Source organism: Beta vulgaris, chromosome 5 (genome assembly GCF_026745355.1).
Source record: "Beta vulgaris subsp. vulgaris cultivar EL10 chromosome 5, EL10.2, whole genome shotgun sequence".
NCBI classification, from domain to species: domain Eukaryota; kingdom Viridiplantae; phylum Streptophyta; class Magnoliopsida; order Caryophyllales; family Amaranthaceae; genus Beta; species Beta vulgaris.
In genome coordinates this window covers 15,156,385-15,176,278 of record NC_079206.1, presented here as the reverse complement: position 1 = coordinate 15,176,278, position 19,894 = coordinate 15,156,385, and the positions used below count along the sequence as shown (strand labels likewise).

General features: G+C 36.4%; 1 protein-coding gene and 1 long non-coding RNA gene across 4 annotated transcripts; both read left to right on the top strand.

Moving 5' to 3' along the window:
• The first annotated feature begins 3,074 nt into the window (after nt 1–3,074).
• LOC104892964 (uncharacterized) lies at nt 3,075–5,936 on the top strand. Its single transcript, XM_010678990.4, has 3 exons — nt 3,075–4,294; nt 4,985–5,635; nt 5,756–5,936. Exons 1-2 carry the CDS (start codon nt 4,184–4,186, stop codon nt 5,633–5,635), a joined length of 762 nt encoding a protein of 253 aa, XP_010677292.3. The 5' UTR covers nt 3,075–4,183; the 3' UTR covers nt 5,756–5,936.
• A 2,602-nt stretch (nt 5,937–8,538) lies between these two features.
• LOC104892994 (uncharacterized) lies at nt 8,539–16,155 on the top strand. 3 transcript variants are annotated; one of them, XR_007274526.2, is made up of 4 exons: nt 8,539–9,551; nt 14,568–14,662; nt 15,697–15,774; nt 15,846–16,155. It is a non-coding gene; the product is annotated as an uncharacterized LOC104892994 (long non-coding RNA). The 3 variants fall into 3 exon arrangements; XR_007274524.2 differs by having other exon boundaries at nt 8,572–9,551; nt 15,697–16,155; XR_007274525.2 differs by lacking the exon at nt 15,697–15,774 and having other exon boundaries at nt 8,597–9,551.
• The last annotated feature ends 3,739 nt before the right edge of the window (nt 16,156–19,894 follow it).

Here is a 19,894-nt window from a genome sequence, read left to right as displayed (position 1 = left end):
CACCAATGGGTCGTCATGAGGGAAAACTACATGCTCCGCATCCTTCAGCGTAAAAGACATTGCCGGCATTGCTGGCGGTTGCCTCCACCTCATACTTTCGTTAAAATTGACCTGGTGTTTGAACTCTTTCAGACTGGCCTTAACTCCATTCACACTACCTCCATGAACGGGGCTGCCACTAATGACATGAATTTCGCTTATCCTTGACTGCACATTCTTGTTGACTGGCTTTACAAGATCTCATTCCTTCGTCTGTGCTTTATATTAGCTGAAATAACCTCTTCTTATCAAATCTTCTAGGTTATCTTTCAAGTGACGACAATCTTCTGTGACATGGCCGTGATCCCCATGGAAATCACACCATTTGCTCTTATCACGATTTTTGTGAAACATAGGCTTAGGACGCTGCCATTTGTCGCTATCCTTGTTCTTCAGAAAGATCTGACTTCTTGAGGTAGTCAGTTGAGTGTACGCGTCAAATCTGTCTTTGCGCTCACCCTTTCGAACATTTCTTTCACGATCCCTACGATCGCGGTCATACCTCTCACCATCCCTTTCTCGTTCATCTCCTCTTTTTACCATATGCGACTCTTGTCGTCTATCATCTCGGACGCGATCAGATTCACGGCCCTTATCTTTCTTTTGCTTATCCTCTTTCTTCTCAGATTCACGGTTACCCACAGCTTTGTCAAACTCCTCCCCCTGATATAATCATTGGCTTTACTCAGGACGGGACCCAGAGTCGTGTAAGATTTACGACCCAGATAATTTCGAAATGGTGACCCCTCCTTGAGGCCAGTCATCAAAGCTAGCACCGCTACATCTTGTTGTAAGCGTGGAATTGAAACGGCCTCAACATTAAAGCGACCGATATAATCCCTTAAACTTTCGTTGGCCCCCTGCTTGACAGACAGCAATTCTCCCGTAGTAAGCTCGCGGCGTCTATTACTAACAAAGTGAGTGCTGAATGTGGACGACAACTGGGAGAAGCTAGAGATGCTACCTGGCTTAAGACTCTTGAACCATGTCTGGGCTATGCCTGTCAATGTGGACGGGAAGACCTTGCACCATATGGCATCACGTCAGTGTAAAGAAACATGTGGCCTCATAAGCAGCCACATGGTCATCTGGTCCGAAGTGCCATCATACTTGGAGGTTGGCATCTTGATTCTTGTCATTGGATGATTCAATTATCCATGGTGAAAGGGGAGAGCTTAGGCTTGATGAGTAGGTGACCCCCCATCGAATAGTTACTAGCGCCTGAGGCACTGTACTCACGACGGGAGCCACCCTGGGCCTCTTCCTCCGAATGGTACAATTCTTCTGTCTCCAATATATCTTCTTCGTAGTCTGACTGATCAATCCTTTTCTCCATCTCCCGTCCGCTAGGATTCAAGGATCGCATCTTTCGAAGAGGGGTGCCGTCCGCGTTCCTACCGGCCGTGGCCAGTGGTCGCTTACGTGCACCGCCAGCTGGTTGATTGGGTGTGCTTTGTTGGGGGTTGGCAGTCAACATTTGAATGAAAGAAGCTATAGTTTGCAGCTGTTCAGGTGAGAATTGAGTTAGCTGAGCTAAATTGAAAGGTACATTACTGTTTGGAGTTTGTACCTCGGGAGATTGGTAGTTGAATTGTGGATTTCCTATCGCCCCAGTGATGACTGGCTGCGATGAGGTCTGACCGACATCCTTATCCTTGGGTCCTTGATTAGTATTGTTTACGTCACCCATGGTTGTTTCCTTGCTAAGGTTAGGAGGCCCCTCCTTCTAGCGCCAAATTGTTTCGGTTGGAAACAGTTAGCGTCCTCGCAAGAGTCCGCCAAGTTCTGAGAGCTCACGTCCTTGCTGGAAAACTGCACAGGATGCAAACGTAAACTACCCTCGGGGTGGTTTTGAGGAAACCCCCTCCGACGCTCAGGACAGTAATTTGGACCACTAGGATGTAGAGAGAGAAACTAGAGAGAGAGAGATAAGTTATTTTTAGTGTGTGAGAGAATGTACCTGCAGAATAGTACCATTGGGGTATTTATAGAAGTACTATTCCTCTGACAGGGCGTATAATCCTTTGACACGTGTAGGGTTGTGACGCATTTGACAGGTGGGAAGATTCCCTTTATTTTGTCTTGTTAGGCGTCCGCCAACACTGCCAGCCTCTAGAGACACGTTGACTAGGATGGTTCTCCTGATGGTCATACAGTACTCGCGTCCGTTATCTTACTCGCGGCCCTGCTTCTTACGGCCGCTAACAGACTTGGGTTATACCCATACAGTTGGTTAAATAAAAGAAATGCATCAATACTCCTTCATAAGGAAAAGAATCGGATCAATCCTCCCTCATAAGGAAAAGAATAGTATCAATACCTGTTGTTTGTGCTTCTGCTGAAGCTTCCCAGTGGGGTTTTTCGCCTTTCCAATCAGTTATGGCTCCACCAGCACCTTCTATGACCGGTATCGATGCAAGGAAGTCATAGGGCTGAAACAATCCACTAACTAAATTAATCATGATGAAAAAGCAACATGATTATAGCTACAAGATAATGATTCAAACAAATTTGAGAAATTAGTGATCTAACCTTCAAGCCAGATTCAACAACGAGATCTACAAACCCAGAAGCTAAAAGAGCATACGCATAACAGTCACAACCATACAATGGCACTTTAACCTGTTTTCATCATTAGTTGCCAGTTAACATTCAAGGGCTCATATTGACGCTTCTTTTCCCTAGTTCAAATGATATGGGTCACTCTACTATCAACAGAGAACGCTTTCTTTCAAGAATTACAATACCTTAAGTTTATCCTCGTCATAAAAGCAACACCCCCTTCAGGTTCGAGTTCGTTAAGTATTTTTAAGGTTCGAGTTCGGCTTGATAGCTTGATAGCTCGATTTAGCATATAGTCCATGAACCCACCATCACCATCATCATAAGATTGATTAACACACCATCACCATCATATATGTGGAAGTACTTCTTCAAGGTTCGAGCTAACCTCTAATATTGTGATGTTAGGACTATGTAACGAACTGTCCAAATTGATTATTGAAGGTCGTTTCCTGTTGTACCCCAAATATTGTGATGTTAGGACTAGGTCGTTTCTCAATTAATTGTTGCAACTTTTGGGCAACAAATGAATATTTTAAATATGACCAAAAAAAATATCCATTTGTTTAAACTTTTAGAAAATAGGAAGTACTCCCTCCGTAACATATTAACTGCAACGATTGGACATTTTTTCTTTTTACTTTATGTCAAATCGTTGTAGTTAATGCGATATGGACTAATACCTGGCAAATGGGTTAAAATCGATCGATCGGGTCAATAGCAGGTCGGTCAATATTATTAATGGAATTTTGGATGAAAAATGTGATTTCGTCAAAAATGGACTTTGAATTCTACTTTTCGATTTCGGGTTCGGTCAAATGGGTCGGTCAGTTGGTACTGCAACAAATGGGTTAGCACGGTTTCCAAGGCAAATAAGGTAAGTGGGGTTTAATGGTATGATTAAGGGATAAGAGGAGAGAGAAAACGCGTGGAGAGCAATACTACAACCACCCATCTCGAGCAGCTGCCGCCGCGAAACAGCTCCACCCACCTCCAGCCGCCGGCGCAAAATAGCTCCACCCGCCTCAAGTCACCGACGCGAAACACCTCCACCCTAAACCCCAAATCGAACCACCCTTTCTCCATTCATTCATCTTTATCTAATTTTTTTTTCAGATTCCATCTTAAATGGCATCTTACCGGTCTTCTCTCTCTCTCTCTTTCCTCCATTACATCAAGGTTAGTCTTCCGAAGAGAACAGGCCCTTAGAGCCTTTAAATACCAATATTTGATGTCATTTTACCATACAATAAGTTCAGTTTAATTCAATTTAGTTCAGTTCAATTCAACTCAGTTCAGTAAATAAAAACGAGCCATAGTAATCCAGAATTCTTATTCACCTTTTGCCATCATTACACCTAGCTGATCTAATTCGTATTTTCCGAATCTCTTTGACTCTTCTCTCTCATTTTCCCTCTGTATTAACTGCATGCATCAACTCAAGTTTTCTCTTTGACTCTTCTCTCTCATTCAAACCTCTTTTGCTTCGAGCGTAGCACTCTGCCATTTTCGCTTGCGTCGGAACACTGTTTATACAGTACACTATCAATCTATCAATCAAACTTTCCAATTTTTTTGAGTCATGGCATTAAAGCTATTAAAACCAAATAGTGATTTATTGAAAGGCAGTGAGAAGATTGAGAAGAGTGGGATGAAACGGAAAAGAAGTCTTGAAAGCAGCGCCTCATCCAAGGTAAATTTTCTTGCTGCGAATTTTTTTCCAATTTGATGCTTGTTAAAATGAGTTTTGTTATTTCTGAGTTTTCTACTTTCAATTTGTTATTTATTCAATAGTGATTATGAACAAATGAGCACAAATATGGCAATGACAAGGTAAATTTTCTTGCTGCGAATTTTTTTTCCAATTTGATGCTTGTTAAAATGAGTTTTGTTATTTCTGAGTTTTCTACTTTCAATTTGTTATTTATTCAATAGTGATTATGAACAAATGAGCACAAATATGACAATGACAATGATTGCAGTAAACTGTTTTCTACTTTCAATTTGTTATTTATTCAAGCTGAAATTGAAGCGGAAAGAACAATTTTTTCTATTACAATAATTGCTTAAATTTCTTCCTTAGATCCCACACACAAACAAACACCAGTTTGTTAGTAATAAGGAAATTGATGATCAAAGATATTCTTGTTATTGGGTTGGATTGTTGTTGGTTGAATTGTACAGTTTATATTAGTAAAAAATAGTTAGTAAAAAAAATTATGAGGGAATGTTTGCACCTAAAAATTATGAAGCCTTGATTATGAATTCAGTAGTTCTCTTAGGCTTGAACCACCAATTTTTTCTTGTGTCACATATATGTTTAAGTTGTAATTAGAGAGTAATTTTTCTCTATGTTGTTCTAATGTGCAAGTTCTGCATTTAGCCAGTAGAAATGTCAACGACAAACCGTCAATGGAGTATCGGAGAACTTAATTTGGGTAAGAGAGTACTAAAGGAGTACTCAACAAATGGGTTTCATTACAACCATGGAGGTGATTATTGGAACCTGCAAATTTGGTTGGAATTTCTAGCTCGATACAATTCTCTGGCACGGCAACAATCCTTGCCGGTGCTGAATGGCACAGAATTTCTCGATCTGGGAAAACGTCTCCAAAGTGAATATTGTTTGGCCAGAAAGAGGGCCAAATCTTATGGCCATACAGATATGGAAGATGTATTCAGCCCTTGTCCTAATTGCCAGAAGAGGATCCCTGTCTTCCCAAAACATCTTCTGAGCGGATCAAATTCCCTCTCCAATACCCCTTCCGAAGCTTTTGGCAATGACTCAAACAATGGTGGCGGGCAGGAACTCAACAGTGATGGTGGTCGATCGAAAATCGTTGAACAAAAGGTGAAGGAAATGTGGTTGGCTGATCACTTATTAGATCAGCATGTTGTTGAGCTCTTTTCAGCGCCCGAATTGCGTGAAGATGTATGGTATGACTTCCTGTTAGATGATACCATACCAATCAACCGAAAATCCCGATTGTTGATTGTAAAGTTTTGTGGTGGTGCTAGTACCTCTAGGCAGTAGGTATGTTTCTGTTTGAAATTGAGGATCAATTGTTGATTAATGTTCTTGTAGGCTTGAATTCTTAGGTATCATGGTTATCATAACTAATCATGATCATGGTTATTCTTAATTTTAAATCAGATGATGATGCTTGCCAAGGATGCTGCTGCTGATGCTTGGTTGGGATGTTTCTGCTCAGATGCTGCTGCTGCTGATGTTATATGTATTTTATGAGGATTTTTTGTAATTCGGATTTGTTTGATGCTGATGTTATGGATTTGTTTTATGAGGATTTGTTTAATGATTAATAAATAAGATACGTGGATAAGTTGATGATGTTGTTGATGAAACTGTGATGGAGAAATTTATTTTCTGTGGAACTAATTAAGCTCTAAAAAACATCCCAAGTACTAAACCCAATTAGTGTAAACATCCCCTAAATTCAAACCCTAAATCCCCTAAATTCGAACCCCAAATCCCCTAAATCGAACCCTAAACCCCCATTTGCAACAACCCCAAACCCTAACTCCATGAATTCGAAAATTGACCCCTCAATTCGTCTATTTATCTCTTTTCTTTCAAAAACATTAGTCCTCTTTCAGAAATTCTTTATTGACCCACCTTTATATAGTTGAAAATATAGATTATGATCATGATTTCGTTCATGAAATAAGTCCACTAAGATAATCATGAAGTATTACAGTAAAAATTGAAATGGTTGTAATGGATGCAAAGGTTACATATATAATTTATTTACCTTTTCCAATATCACCATTTATATTATTTGTATTTTTACATTTTACATTAATTCAATCTTAAATTTACACTTTATTGAAACATGTTTATTTCTTATATATTTAAATGTGAAGGGAAATATACAAGCTATTGTGAAGAAATCTTTAATGGAAATAAAAAGTTTTTAATGTAATTAAAATAAAAAGTTGAAATAAATATTTATTATCACAAATAATGTGTAATTAAAAATCTAAGTAACTATTGGTATAATAAATCAAATCCGTGCAATGCACGGGTCTTACACTAGTAATAATAATAATAATAACCAAATGGTTCTGATACAGAACAACCAAATGATTATGAAAATAGACAAGGTTTTTCTTCTGAAACAGAAGAACCAAATGGTTCTAAACATATACAAGTTTTTTTTTTTAAAAAGATCCCAGCTCACCAGCTGGGTGTGAACAGAGCCAAATATACAAGCTCCTGAAAAATAACCCAGCTCACCGAAAGCTGGGTGTGAACTTATCAGGCCGGTTACGTTGACGAGTGCCTCTCCAAAGCTCCTGATTTCCATGAAACCTACGTTTACGATGAGGAGCACGAGGAGGAGGAGGAGCAGAACCATCATCATCAGTGCTATCATCGACTTCAAGACACATTTTTTTTATCCCACATGCAAGCTCCTTCTTATACGAGTCGAAATAATTGTGTCCGTTACCGCCACGATTATCAATAACTTGTATCCTATGATTAATTATATTGAACTTGTCCGGATCCAAGATCGGGTCGAGCTCGTAGGCTCCAAGTTGTTTTGTAACATTATGTGGTTTATGTTGAACCACATAGTTGTTACAAAACATCGGGCCAAGTCGTGTTATGAACTGTCTATCTTCTTTCAGCTCGTCTTGAAGCACCCAATTCGAATAGGGTTTCCAGCAAATTTCCTATCAATAAAACATCGAATACAACATCAAAACCCAAAAAAAATTCAATATAATTTAACTCCTAAAATGGCCTACTTGTTTCAGTTTACTCCGAAGCTCCTAAAACAATGTGAGGTGCTCATTAGTTCCCTCGGGGGGAGGGGGGTTCGAGCGAGTCCGATTTCCCCGTAAGGGCGACTAAGAGATAACGTCGGACAACAAGAGTCGATAACTTGGGTAATACTCCCTCTTTTAAGAATGTAATTGAATAATTTGGAAGTTCAACGATTAAAATTTATACACAAATGCACTACACACTTATCAGAATGTTGAAAAAGGCATTGCATCTATCTTAAGGATAACAAAATTTCAAAGCAAGAAGAATCAATTTGTTAATTCTTGAGTTGTGAAGTTGAATGAGTTAATTGGAATTTTGAAATGAGAAAAAATGAATAAAAAGACAAAATAAAGAAATAAGGAAGAAGAAGAGTTGACAGTGAAGTAGTAGAGTAGACAGTAGAGAAAGTGGCGTGAAAATGGCAGTGAAAGTTATGCTTTAGCCTTTTAGGCTTTTTGACTTTTCATCATTTTTATACCTTAACTTTTTTAAAAAAATTATTTATTAAACTTTTGGGTCGGGCCCGGATGAGCCACGAGCCTAAGAGCATGACCAAAGCCCGCTTATAAAAATTTCAGGCTTGCTTCCAAAGCCTATCTACAGGCCCAAAAATTCATCACAAAGCCTATCCGCTTATAAAAATTTATTTCGAATTAGCAGATTGATTTTGAATGCGATTGAGTTTGTATGCGATATTTTGGACGAGTTTAATTTTATACGCTTGGTTTTGATTTTGTAATCAATTTGGTTGATTTTGTAAGCAACCAAATTTATCAAACAGGGCATTTGTAATACTGATAATACAAAGTAGATGATGTACTTTGGTTGCTCTCTAAATTTGGTTGCTCTACAATTTGATTGATTTTGTAATTAATTTGGTTGATTTTGTAAGCAACCTTGTATGCGATTGATTGCAATTTTGGATGTGTATGCTTTTGATTTTGATTTTTATGCAAATTTGGATGAGTTTGTTTTATGCGATTGGTACTGATTTTGTATGCATTTTTATGCAAATAATGTCGAATGCATGTAGAGATGGAAATCCCACCCGCTAACCCGCTTCATCCGGTCCACCCGGTTATATGGATGGGTGAAAAACCCGTTGTAAATGGGTGAAAGGCGGGTGACGGATTATCGGGTTCGGGTGACGGGTCGGATTCGGGTGGTGTTTTTTCATCCGCCACCCGACCCGGTAACCCGAACCCGATAATTGAGAGAGGTTTCGGATATTTCGGATTGGATATCCAGAAATTTTCAGATCAGATTCGGATCAGACTTTTTGCGCTTTCAGGTATTTCGAATATCCGAAATATCCGATTTTTACATTAAATAATAAAATAATATGGAAAAAATAAAAGAAAAATAGCAAAAAAGGTAAAAAAAATATGCATTGATCTGCGATCCGATCCGAAATTTCGGATATCGGATCGGAGTTGGTGGTTCGGATATTTCGGATATCCGACTTTTCGGATTTGATTATCCGGTTTGAACACCCCTAGAACAAACACATCAATATAACATAAAAAATAAAAGGAGTATTTGAATTGTTGAATTCAATACTATTTTGTAACATCTATATGATATAATGCTCTCATTACTCATTCTTGTGCTGTTATTACTCCCCAATCCTATGTGCCGTACTCCTATAAATAAAAAAACAAAAATGCTCTCCTATATAGTCATGTCAATCTCTCTTTCTTCTCTTGTGATTCTACCCTCTGTTCTCGTCAAAAAAAAGATTCTACCCTCTGTTCGGTCACCTCTGTTTCTGTCCTCTATGGTCACCTCTCGTTCCCTCTTTCTCTTTCCTCCATTATTTTTCTGCTGTATCTTTCTCTTTTCTTTTCCATTATTATCTCTCGTTTCCTCCATTATTATTTTACGTTGGCTTACGTTGCATTGTTCACAAACTTATTTTCTTCTTTTCCGTTACCCTTCTTTTCCATTATCTTCTCATTCTATGCTCTTTCATGACCCTTCTTTTTGAAGCTATGTGTTTGGTAAGGTATTTTCACAGCTTGGAAACGGATTCAAAAATTCTTTTCCGTTACACAACAATGGCGGAATCATGCTCGTTTGTTCTCGTTTGATTAGAAAACAGAGTAAAAAGAATGGCGGAATCAAAATCATCATTAGCAACCTCATCTTGCATTCATCGGTAAGACTCATCATCAACAACAATAGAGTGATCTGATACGATTGTGATCATTTGATTTTAACGATTTTGAAGTTATTTTTGATGATCTGATGTTGGTGATTTTGATGATAATGCGTTGATGATTTTGGTGATGCTGATTTGTATGATTAAAGAAAAAAATAGAGTTAATAAAAAATGGCAGATATATTAATAAAAAATGGAAATGGCAAAAATTCGTTTATGCAGGCTTTTGTTTGATGGAAATGGCAGATATATTAATCAAAAATTAAACATCACAATCTTATTTTATACGAACCCAATTATGTTGATTATAACAAGCAAGAAGAAATGGAGTCAATCTTATTTGTTTCCATTTCATTAGGATTCCAAACTATTAATAAGGGTAACATACTAATACAAAGCAATGGATGTTGTGTAAACAATAATCTACTTCTAGTGATCATACAAAAATAATCTACTTCTAGTGAAAAGGAAAAGCTTCTTTGATTTCTATTGTGCTTTAAATCTTGTTATCTGGTTTGTATTTGATTTCTATTGTGTTTTGAATCTTGTTATCTGGTTTGTAAACTAGCTTCTGTTATGATCTTTGCTGTTGGTGTAATCACAGTCTAAGTGAATAATTAATGTAGGGGTGTCAAAAACTGGGCCGACCCACGGGTGAACCCGCATGCGATCCAGACCCAACCTGTTCCGAGCCGAGAGTGGTCGGTTGGAAAGCCGACCCATTCCGACCCAGCGTTCACCCGTGCCCAGTTTAACCCGTGGAGTTGGTAACCCAACCTGAGTTGGGTCGACCCAGTTTGACCCGTACCCAGTTGCACCCGTGAACAACGACCCAGACCCAACCTGTTTCCGACCCAAAATAACCCGCACCCAATTTCACCCGCCAATGACCCAGTTAAACCCACCCAGATATCACCCAACCCAGCTATCACCGACCCAGTTCTGACCCAACCCAGTTATGACCCAACCCAATTTCAACCCAACCCAGTTACCACCCAACCCAAGTAAACCCGACCCAACGCCATTCTGACCCAAGTAAACCCGACCCAACACCATTCCGACCCAAGTAAACCCGACCCAACACCATTCCGACCCAACACCATTCCGACCCAAGTAAACCCGACCCAACACCATTCCAACCCAATACAATCCGGCAATGAGTAAATGAGTTTATGAGTGTACTATTTTTGGTCAATTTATATAATTTTTGGACAGAAAATATTTCGTAACTATTTTTGGCCATGATAATTTTTTATTAGTACTTTAATTTATGACATATAACTTAATTTCTTGATAATTTTCAACTATGTCAATTTCACTGATTTTACATTTTACCCTACTTTTATGATATACTCTTACATAAAATTTATCTTGATGATTTTATTATTTGTATATGATTTATGACATTATACTTTATAGCTTATGAAATCATGTTTAATTTTGGGAAAGTCTCATCTAATATTATACTTCACTACTGCATCCAAGTTTCAAACTTTCAACTACCATTCACAGATTCACTACCATTTTCGCATGTTACTCCAAGAACTAAAAAGTCCCTTAGTAGTAAGATCACATTAGACGAGAAATTAGTGATCTCCATTGAAGTTTTGTTAATGAAGAAAGAGAGAAGAAATAAGCCCAGTCCACAGTAGAATATGTTCTATCGCCACAAATTCCAACATATCATTATCAAATGCAGCAATTGTGCAGAAAATTATCTTTCACTAGATTTTAAGTTCCCACTCATTTCTCTCTTGATTGAACAATTATAATTACTATCAACATTTCTCAACATCAAGATCTGAAATCAAATTTGAAATATTACAAAGAGGTTAAAAAATCTGAAGACTGAAAACAACTAGAACTGTAGATTAGCAAAGCCCAAACAAATTAACAACACATTCATCTCATTTCAACCTTCCAATTTGCAGTTACAGTAAAATTTGAAAACCAGAACCATAAAGGGTACATATGCCCCTTCCTCTTTACACCGCCTCGTCGAGCCAGTCAATGAATGACGTGCTTAGTGACTGAATGTTATCCCTGAGAACCTTCCTCTGCCTCTTTGCTCCTCCCTTTCCAATCCCCTTTCCTCCTTTTCATCTTCATGACATTTTCTCTCTTCTTTGACTTTGAAACTTTTTTAGTATTGTTTGCTAATTGCTTCTGATTATGGTAGGAAAATGACTTTGAGGAGGTGGGTTTATATAAGCAGGAGAAATAGCGCGGTGCTGTGAAATTTTTGAGTTTTGGTTTTGGAGGGATTTTTATTTATTTGGTTATCAATGAACTAGAGTCTAGAGTGGTGGATCATAGATGTAATTCAATCTGACGGTTAACAATGTTGATCCGTGAAAAACTTCATTTGTCATTTGACACCGTTGATGAATTTCATCTAACGGTTATATATTGGTGCTTAACCAAAGTAAAAGCTCAACGGATGATGATCACTATGAAAAAGCAATAAGTATAAATTGTTAGCATCTAGTAATTTTTTTGGTATTTGTATTATTATCAATTTATTTATTACTACTAGTATTTGTATTATAATTATTAATATAAGTATTTATTAATATACATATTACTTTTGTTTATCTGAATTTGTCAAGACTTATCTAAAGTCATTAGGTTTTATTTGAACTTATGCGAACTTATTTTAACACTTATTGTCAGTGTAGCGAAAATTATTTGTGAGTGTGTCAAACCTTATTTTCACTAACGTACATATTTTTAGACCTCATTAAACCTTATTAGTCCTTATCTGAACTTGATTCAATTAATCTAAACTGGTTGTTAATTAGTGATTATGATTAAACCTTATTAGTCCTTATCTAAATTTAACACTTAATGGCTCTAATAAATAGTTTAATAATTAATCAGTATGGAGTATGTACTTATAGATTATGATTGTTAATTGTCAGGTGGTTTGTGCTCACAAAGAAGTGTAGAGCAAATGTAATTTATCTCGATTATCGAATGTCCAACCTCCAAAGTCAAAACTATAATCCGAATTTGATAAATTAGTGATTGATCATTATTCATTAACGAATAATCACCTTAAAGTTTAAATCTTTAATATATATCAATATATGTATAATGTATTAATGCAAGTTTTGACATGTTAATTGAGTTCAACCTTAGTCAATAATATATAAGTATTACCCAATAATATAAGTGAAGTACTAGTTTAGTTTAGTTACTTTTAGCATTAGTAATATAAGTTTGACATGTTAATTGTTATAACTTACGATTTTCTAACTTAATAAGTAATATAAGTACTTAAGTAGAGTACTGTTATTATCTTGAATTAAACTTAGGATACTATTTAAGCAGATGTTTTGAGTTTCAATATGAATTAAACTTAGAGACATATGAATGTATGAATATTTAAGTAATGAAATAGACGGATTCCTAGTATGACTTTTGATTAAGATCCACAACGATACGTATGATTAAGTTGTATAAGATCATTTCATTAATTAATTTATGCCAAGATTGTGAACCTTAACTTAACGAAATTTGATCATGTTCATCCTCTACTAATATGATTATGTATCATCTTCATATGACATATTGGCATATTCGATTGAGTGATAAGTAATTTAACGTTGATCATTGTTACTTCACTACTTATTGAGTTGTTCCATGAACGATCAAAGTCTAACTCTTTTTGTTGCTATATAGTGACTAATTCAGACTTGAGAGGGAGTAAGTCACTAACTAACAAAATATTTAAGTTTAATAGTCTATTGACTCTAACACTATAAGTCTATAATCAATAATCAGTATGGACTATGGACTATGGAGTATGGACTTATGCCTTAAGCCCTTAACAACTTAAATGCTTAATCCTCATGGTTGTTAGTTGTTACTTGTTACTTGAATACTTATGCAATCATGAATAAGAATAAGTGAATGACCGATAGGCGATACTTAGGCAATAGGCCAATAGCCAATGCCCAATGATGAATGGCCTGATAATATAAGTATAACTTATAAGTATTACTTTAGTAACATTTCAAATTAGTAATATAAGTATCAAACTATTAATGATTCAATGTATTATTAAAAAATTCACAATGACTCAATCACAATGACTCAATATCAGTGTAATTACTATAATATATCACTATAAAGTATAATCTATACCACAATATCACAATATCACATGTTATAAGTTTATAACAATCTCGACCCAAATCAATACGCAGCGGCACCGCCGGTTTGATATTTCAGCTGTTCCAAGAACCAAGTCCTATCGATATCCGATTTATTCCGACACAAGTCATCCCGAAATCCGATTTACTCTGACCCAAGTCATTCCGATAATCGATTTCTTGAATACTCAATTAATTCTGAAGGTCGATTTATTATGACCCAATTCATTCTGGTATCAATTTCTTCCGACCCAAGTTATTCCGAAAGCCGATTTCTTCCGACCCAAGTAACCCGAAAGCCGATTTCTTCCGACCCAAGTAATTATGAATGTCGAATTATTCCGACCCAAGTCATTCCGAAGCCGATTTATTCCAACCCAAGTTATTCCGATATCGATTTATTCCGACCCAAGTAATCCGAAAGCCGATTTCTTCCAACCCAAGTCATTCCGAAACCCGATTTCTTCCGACCCAAGTCATTCCGAAACCCGATTTCTTCCGACCCAAGTCATTCCGAAACCCGACTTCTTCCGACCCAAGTCATTCCGAAACCCGATTTCTTCCGACCCAAGTCATTTCGAAAGCTGATTTGGACCGACTTCACCTTATTCCATTCCGATCCAAATTCACCCAACCCAGATACTGGCCGACCCAGTCTCACCCGACCCAGTTCCGACCCAGTTCCAAGTTCCCATCACCCAGTTTCACCCGACCCAAGTTCACCCGACCCACCCAGTTCCGACCCATGACACACCGTCACCCAGATTATTCCGCCCCAAATCATTCCGACCCAGCTTGGGTCAACCCAAACCCAACCAGTGACCCAGATTGACACCTCTAAATTAATGTATGGCAGGGTGTAATTACGGGTGCCGTTGGAGCTGCTTACAAACCATGTCCGGACTGCTTTCATATTCCATTTTTTCCTACGAGAATTCTTCTCGATGGATAGTAAGTTTTACTTGATTAATTTAATGGTTTGGTTTTCTTTCGGTTATCTTTTACTAGTCATAATTTATGCTATGTTTGGATAGCAAGATTTCATTTCAAATCCCGGATTTGGATGAAATCTATTGTTTGGATGACATGGAATTTGAAATTATGAAATTTGTCCAAATTCTTATCAAAAGCCTATATTAGTAGAATTTAAAATTCAAGCTATTACTTTGTCATTTGAAATTTTCTCCTCATACATATCCCAACTTCATGAGTATCTATATTCCAACTTCTCTCATTCTCTTTCTAATATCTATTTCTCTCTCCTTTAGTTAACCCACACTTTTTCTCTCTCCTCTATTAAACCTCTATTTCTCTCTCCTCTATCAAACCCCCTTTACAAAACAATGATTAGGAATTGAAATACAAACTTTAAATTCCAGATTTCAAATCCATTATTTGAAATGAAATACAAGTTTCCAAACACTACCTTATTGGATTTCAATTTCCTACTCGCACAAAAAAATGCAAAATAATTATAAAAATTATAAGTCGATTGTTTACAAATGTACCTTTTAGATTCAATTTTACTACTTCGATTTACTATTGTTGTATGTGTTTATAAAATTCATTATGATAATATTGTATTGTATAGTATAGATTAATACTATCCTGATATAATAAAAGATACATCTTTGTCAAAATTTTGCTTAAAATAAGTAGATTTTATCATGTGTTTAATTATATTGATTGATATTGCAAATTTATAAACAATTATATATTGATGTGGAGAATCTTCTAGAATTTAGTAAAAATATATTCTAAATTTTAGATGTAGTGTACTCCGTATTATATTACTAATTTTGCAAAAAAATAATAATAAAAAAAACGTAATGGAGGGAAAATTTTAATATTGTATTGGTGACACGTGTCACATTTGGTTTTATGCTTATGCAATAAGGTTTGAATCCATTGAATATTCAACTTTGTTAGAGTCCTCCCTTAACAATAAAATAATATGCCTAAATTTTGATGCTGCTCATGTGGAGATTAAGGCCATACTCCAAGCAATTCAGTGGATGAACAAAGAAGGATGGACTCATATGACTATTTACTCTGACTGCAAGGTAGCTGTGCAAGGTGCCAATGGCCTATTCTGTAATAGTGATTTGTTCTATAATATATATACTACTTGCAGAGAACAGAAACATGCATCGACTCAAATTAAATGGCGGACCAGAAGGCTGAATCAGTGTGCTGATCTCATTGCAAAGGGGTTTCGAGGTGCAGCTGTGGAATGTAACAAACTACTGGAATTTGATAAACCTTGTAATTTCGATGTTATGAATTGTAACTCTGATCATTGGAGTAATTATCTTGAAGGGATTAGCCCTTACTTCTCACAAAACCTGGGTTCGTGCCTAATACATCAATCAGGTTCAGGAGTTAACTGGTTTGAGGGACACAACCCTTCAATAAATTCAGTACAGATACTGGCCGTGGCCTTAGTTACATCAAAGTTCACAGGTTTCCCAAACTCTAATAAGCTATTACAAGTAATACATGCTCTCCTTGCTGCCTTAGCAATTGCATCAACTTCCTAATTTTGCTCTCTCTTCATCCATTTAATCTGAATCGAGCTCTCTTTCAGTGCCCTGCATGAAAGGTACATATTATAGTATATGTCAGCACTCAAAAAATCACCATTGATTCCTTGCACATTTGCAACCAAACCCTCTACATTTCCTTCTAAAGGACACCTGTAGAAGTATACATAAATTAATTGACAAAGTGGCACAAGTTCGCAAAGCATTCATCCTCTAAAATAACAATACATCAGTGTTCATATATAACACCATTAGAAGCATTGAGCTTAAATAGGTCCAAATTTAAGAGCATATAAGATAAGGGAGTGTTCATATGCCATAGCTAATACAATAGTCCCGAAGGAGGTCCAAATTTAAGACAGAAACAAGTATTACAATGATCATTGTCTGATTTTCATAACTAATAAAGATGCTACAATATATTAGTAGATCAAACTCCATAGATTGCATCGCACGCGTTTAAAGGCTTCAATAGATGAGATTACCATAGTGTCCTGCAGGAGCAAAAAAATTAATAATTCTACCCTATTTTTCAAACAAATATGAATTTTTGAATTGACACACTTTATCAGAGTCGATCAACATCATTTTACTATAAAAAAATAGCCAAGAAAATAGAAATTGTTGTCTGCCCTACTCCTTAGTCATATTAGACTACTCCGTCGAGTTCAGAAATCAAAATAAAATGACAGAATTCTTTCAACTAAAGGAACTAATGACAGAATTTAAACTATTAAAGATTTGAAGGATGAAGGGACAAACAAGTTACTTAGCCAGAAGAATGTTTAAGGGGATGAGCACCTACATGTGTATCACCAATTCGCCATCAGACTTTTTGAGGATCATTAGACACTCGAAAGATGCCCATACATCTTCTTCTCAGACTCAATAGATAATAAGAGCTGCTCCTCACTGCCCTGACTTTCTGCAAGCCTGCACATCATTTCAACATTCACATGTAGCCCATGATTTAGCATTGCACTATAAATATCATTATTACGCTGGGCTTGCGCATAGGTAATTTGACCGCTTAAATACAAGTGAAACATATTTGAAGCAACTCGTGCAATTAAGCCCTCATTGACAAGTGAATCGTGGCTTCGCTTTCTTGAATTTCCAGAACCGGAAAATTGCTTCACACTGTTATTGGTCACAGACTGAGAAGTTTCTGCCACAGTAATCTGCGGTACCTTTGGTATGAGGCACATGCATAGCTCCTGCAATATTTAGAAACACAATTCAATCTTAGTACAAAAATTATGACGGTACCATGCTGTTTTGGAATCAGTTGGAGTTCGTTCTTACCCTGCATTTGTTGCCGCAAACGCACCAATCTATACTCTTACACATATTCATAATCTGTAATAAGGTCAAACATTCCAAGTTTGGATTAGCCCTAACCTCTACTTCTCGATTGTACTTGGCCATAATTGAAATCCACAATTCATTGGTTTCCCAAGTTTTAAAGCACTCTCTAACTTGCTGCATACCATATTCTTTGATCACTAAGCTCAAAAGGTCTCTCTCTTCATTATTAAATGTGACTAACTTGTAATTGAGGGTTTTTTTTAAAAAAAAAAGTCATCCACAATGATTCTAGATTTTTATTTATTTTTGGGAATGTTTGTTGCTATTTCTGTCTGTCTTTGAAGTTTGAACTAGTAATTAACAACATATTTCATTCTTTTGAATTTTGGAATTGATACTAGTGAATTGAGAATTGATCACTTTAGTTTGGATTTTTTATTTTTACTTTTAGTTAAAAAAAACCTTTTAATTACAAGATTTTGTGAAAATTGAAAAAACACTCTCGTTAAGTGTGATTTAATTACAAGCTTTTGTGAATCCTAACTGACATTTGGGGTTCAATTTCTGATTGTCTTCAGCTTTATTTGCTTCAATTTATGATTGTATTTTGCTGCTGATTAAAGGTGAACTTAGCAAATCATTTTGAGATTATATGCATTGGTGTGATGTAATATTCTTAAGAGGCTTACTATTGATTTACTTTGTTTTAACAGAGTTTCCAAATCACTCATCACCTGAAAACATCACTCATCACCTGAAAGCCTCAACCTCCATGAACAAGCCCCAAATCACTCATCACCTGAAAACATCAACAATTCCTCAATTACTAATACAATAAAAATTCAAAAAATTCATTTAATTAACATAAAATCCAAGACTATGAATCCACGTAACATCAAAAGGTTGGCAGCAACAATACTGGTATGGGAAACCAGCAGCTGAAGCATTTCATGGGGTTAGGAGGCGGTAACATTAAATGAATTTGGTCTTTCATGGGGTCACTGGGTTTTGGAACATCTTAACCTCCCCCCAAAAATTCTAAAGTCACAAATCTTTAACCATTTGAACCTGTTCCTCAACAATCCACCTCATCCAAACCTGAACCGGATAGCAACTGGGTAGTGGAATCAGACATACCACCTTTCTTCATTGAAGTGGATGGGGCCTTTGCCTCAAATTACTCTAGTGGCATTGCAGGTATTGTGAGACACAATCAGGGGCATGGATTAAAGGTTTTGCTATGAAATGTACTGGTATTGATGCTACTCATGTGGAAATTAAGGCCATACTCCAAGCAATTCAGTGGATGAACAAAGAAGGATGGACTCATATGACTATTTACTCTGACTGCAAGGTAGTTGTGCAAGGTGCCAATGGCCTATTCTGTAACAATGATTTGTTCTATAATATATATACTACTTGCAGAGAACAGAAACATGCATCGACTCAGATTAAATGGCGGACCAGAAGGCTGAATCAGTGTGCTGATCTCATTGCAAAGGGGATTCGAGGTGCAGCTGTGGAATGTAACGAACTACTGGAATTTGATAAACCTTGTAATTTCGATGTTATGAATTGTAACTCTGATAATTGGAGTAATTATCTTGAAGGGATTAGCCCTTACTTCTCACAAAACCTGGGTTTGTAATACTCTAACTTGCTTTTGCTAGTAGGCCTTTTACACCTACTGGTACCTTTTATTTATTTGATCACTTTAACCAAAAAAAAAAAAAAGGAGGCGGTAACATTCATCCATGGGGTTAGGCTTTCTAGGTTTGTACTAACAATAATGTATGCATTGCTGCTGTTATGTTTTGATTGTAATATTATTTTGTTTATTAATAATATATTTATTACTTTTCTAAAAAAAAAAAGTTGTTTGAAATAATCCAAAAAATAAGAAAAGAGCAAAAATTGCAGCGATGGAGTTGTTACCATTAATATAAGTGATTTTTCACAGCGATGGTGTGGATCACCTTGAGACGAAGAGCTGTATTTGGTTGTCAGGGATGATCTGGAGGATGTGTTAGACGCTTACAAACTGTCTCAATCACACACCAAAAAGTCATGGATTAAGGTTCAAACTTTTGTGGGCAAGCAATTGTTGGTCTTATTTTGTTTATCTCAGATTTTGTTGCTGCAGATTAATATTAGCACCCTTCTCCCTTCAAAATTTTGTAATTGTTGCTGATTAATATTAGCACCCTTCTCCCTTCGAAATTTTATTTTAGTCTTTTGCTAAATTATATCTAACAAAACATTGTTTGATGCATGGTGAAGGATGATGAGGTTAATAATAAGATTTTGGACATACTGATTGAAATAAGGCGGC

What these genes read in the sequence shown, in the direction of transcription:
- LOC104892964 (XM_010678990.4), top strand. Translation starts at nt 4,184, where the DNA reads ATGGCATTAAAGCTATTAAAACCAAATAGTGATTTATTGAAAGGCAGT. An exon ending in AAAGCAGCGCCTCATCCAAG is followed by an intron (nt 4,295 to 4,984) that starts GTAAATTTTCTT and finishes TTCTGCATTTAG; the next exon opens with CCAGTAGAAATGTCAACGAC.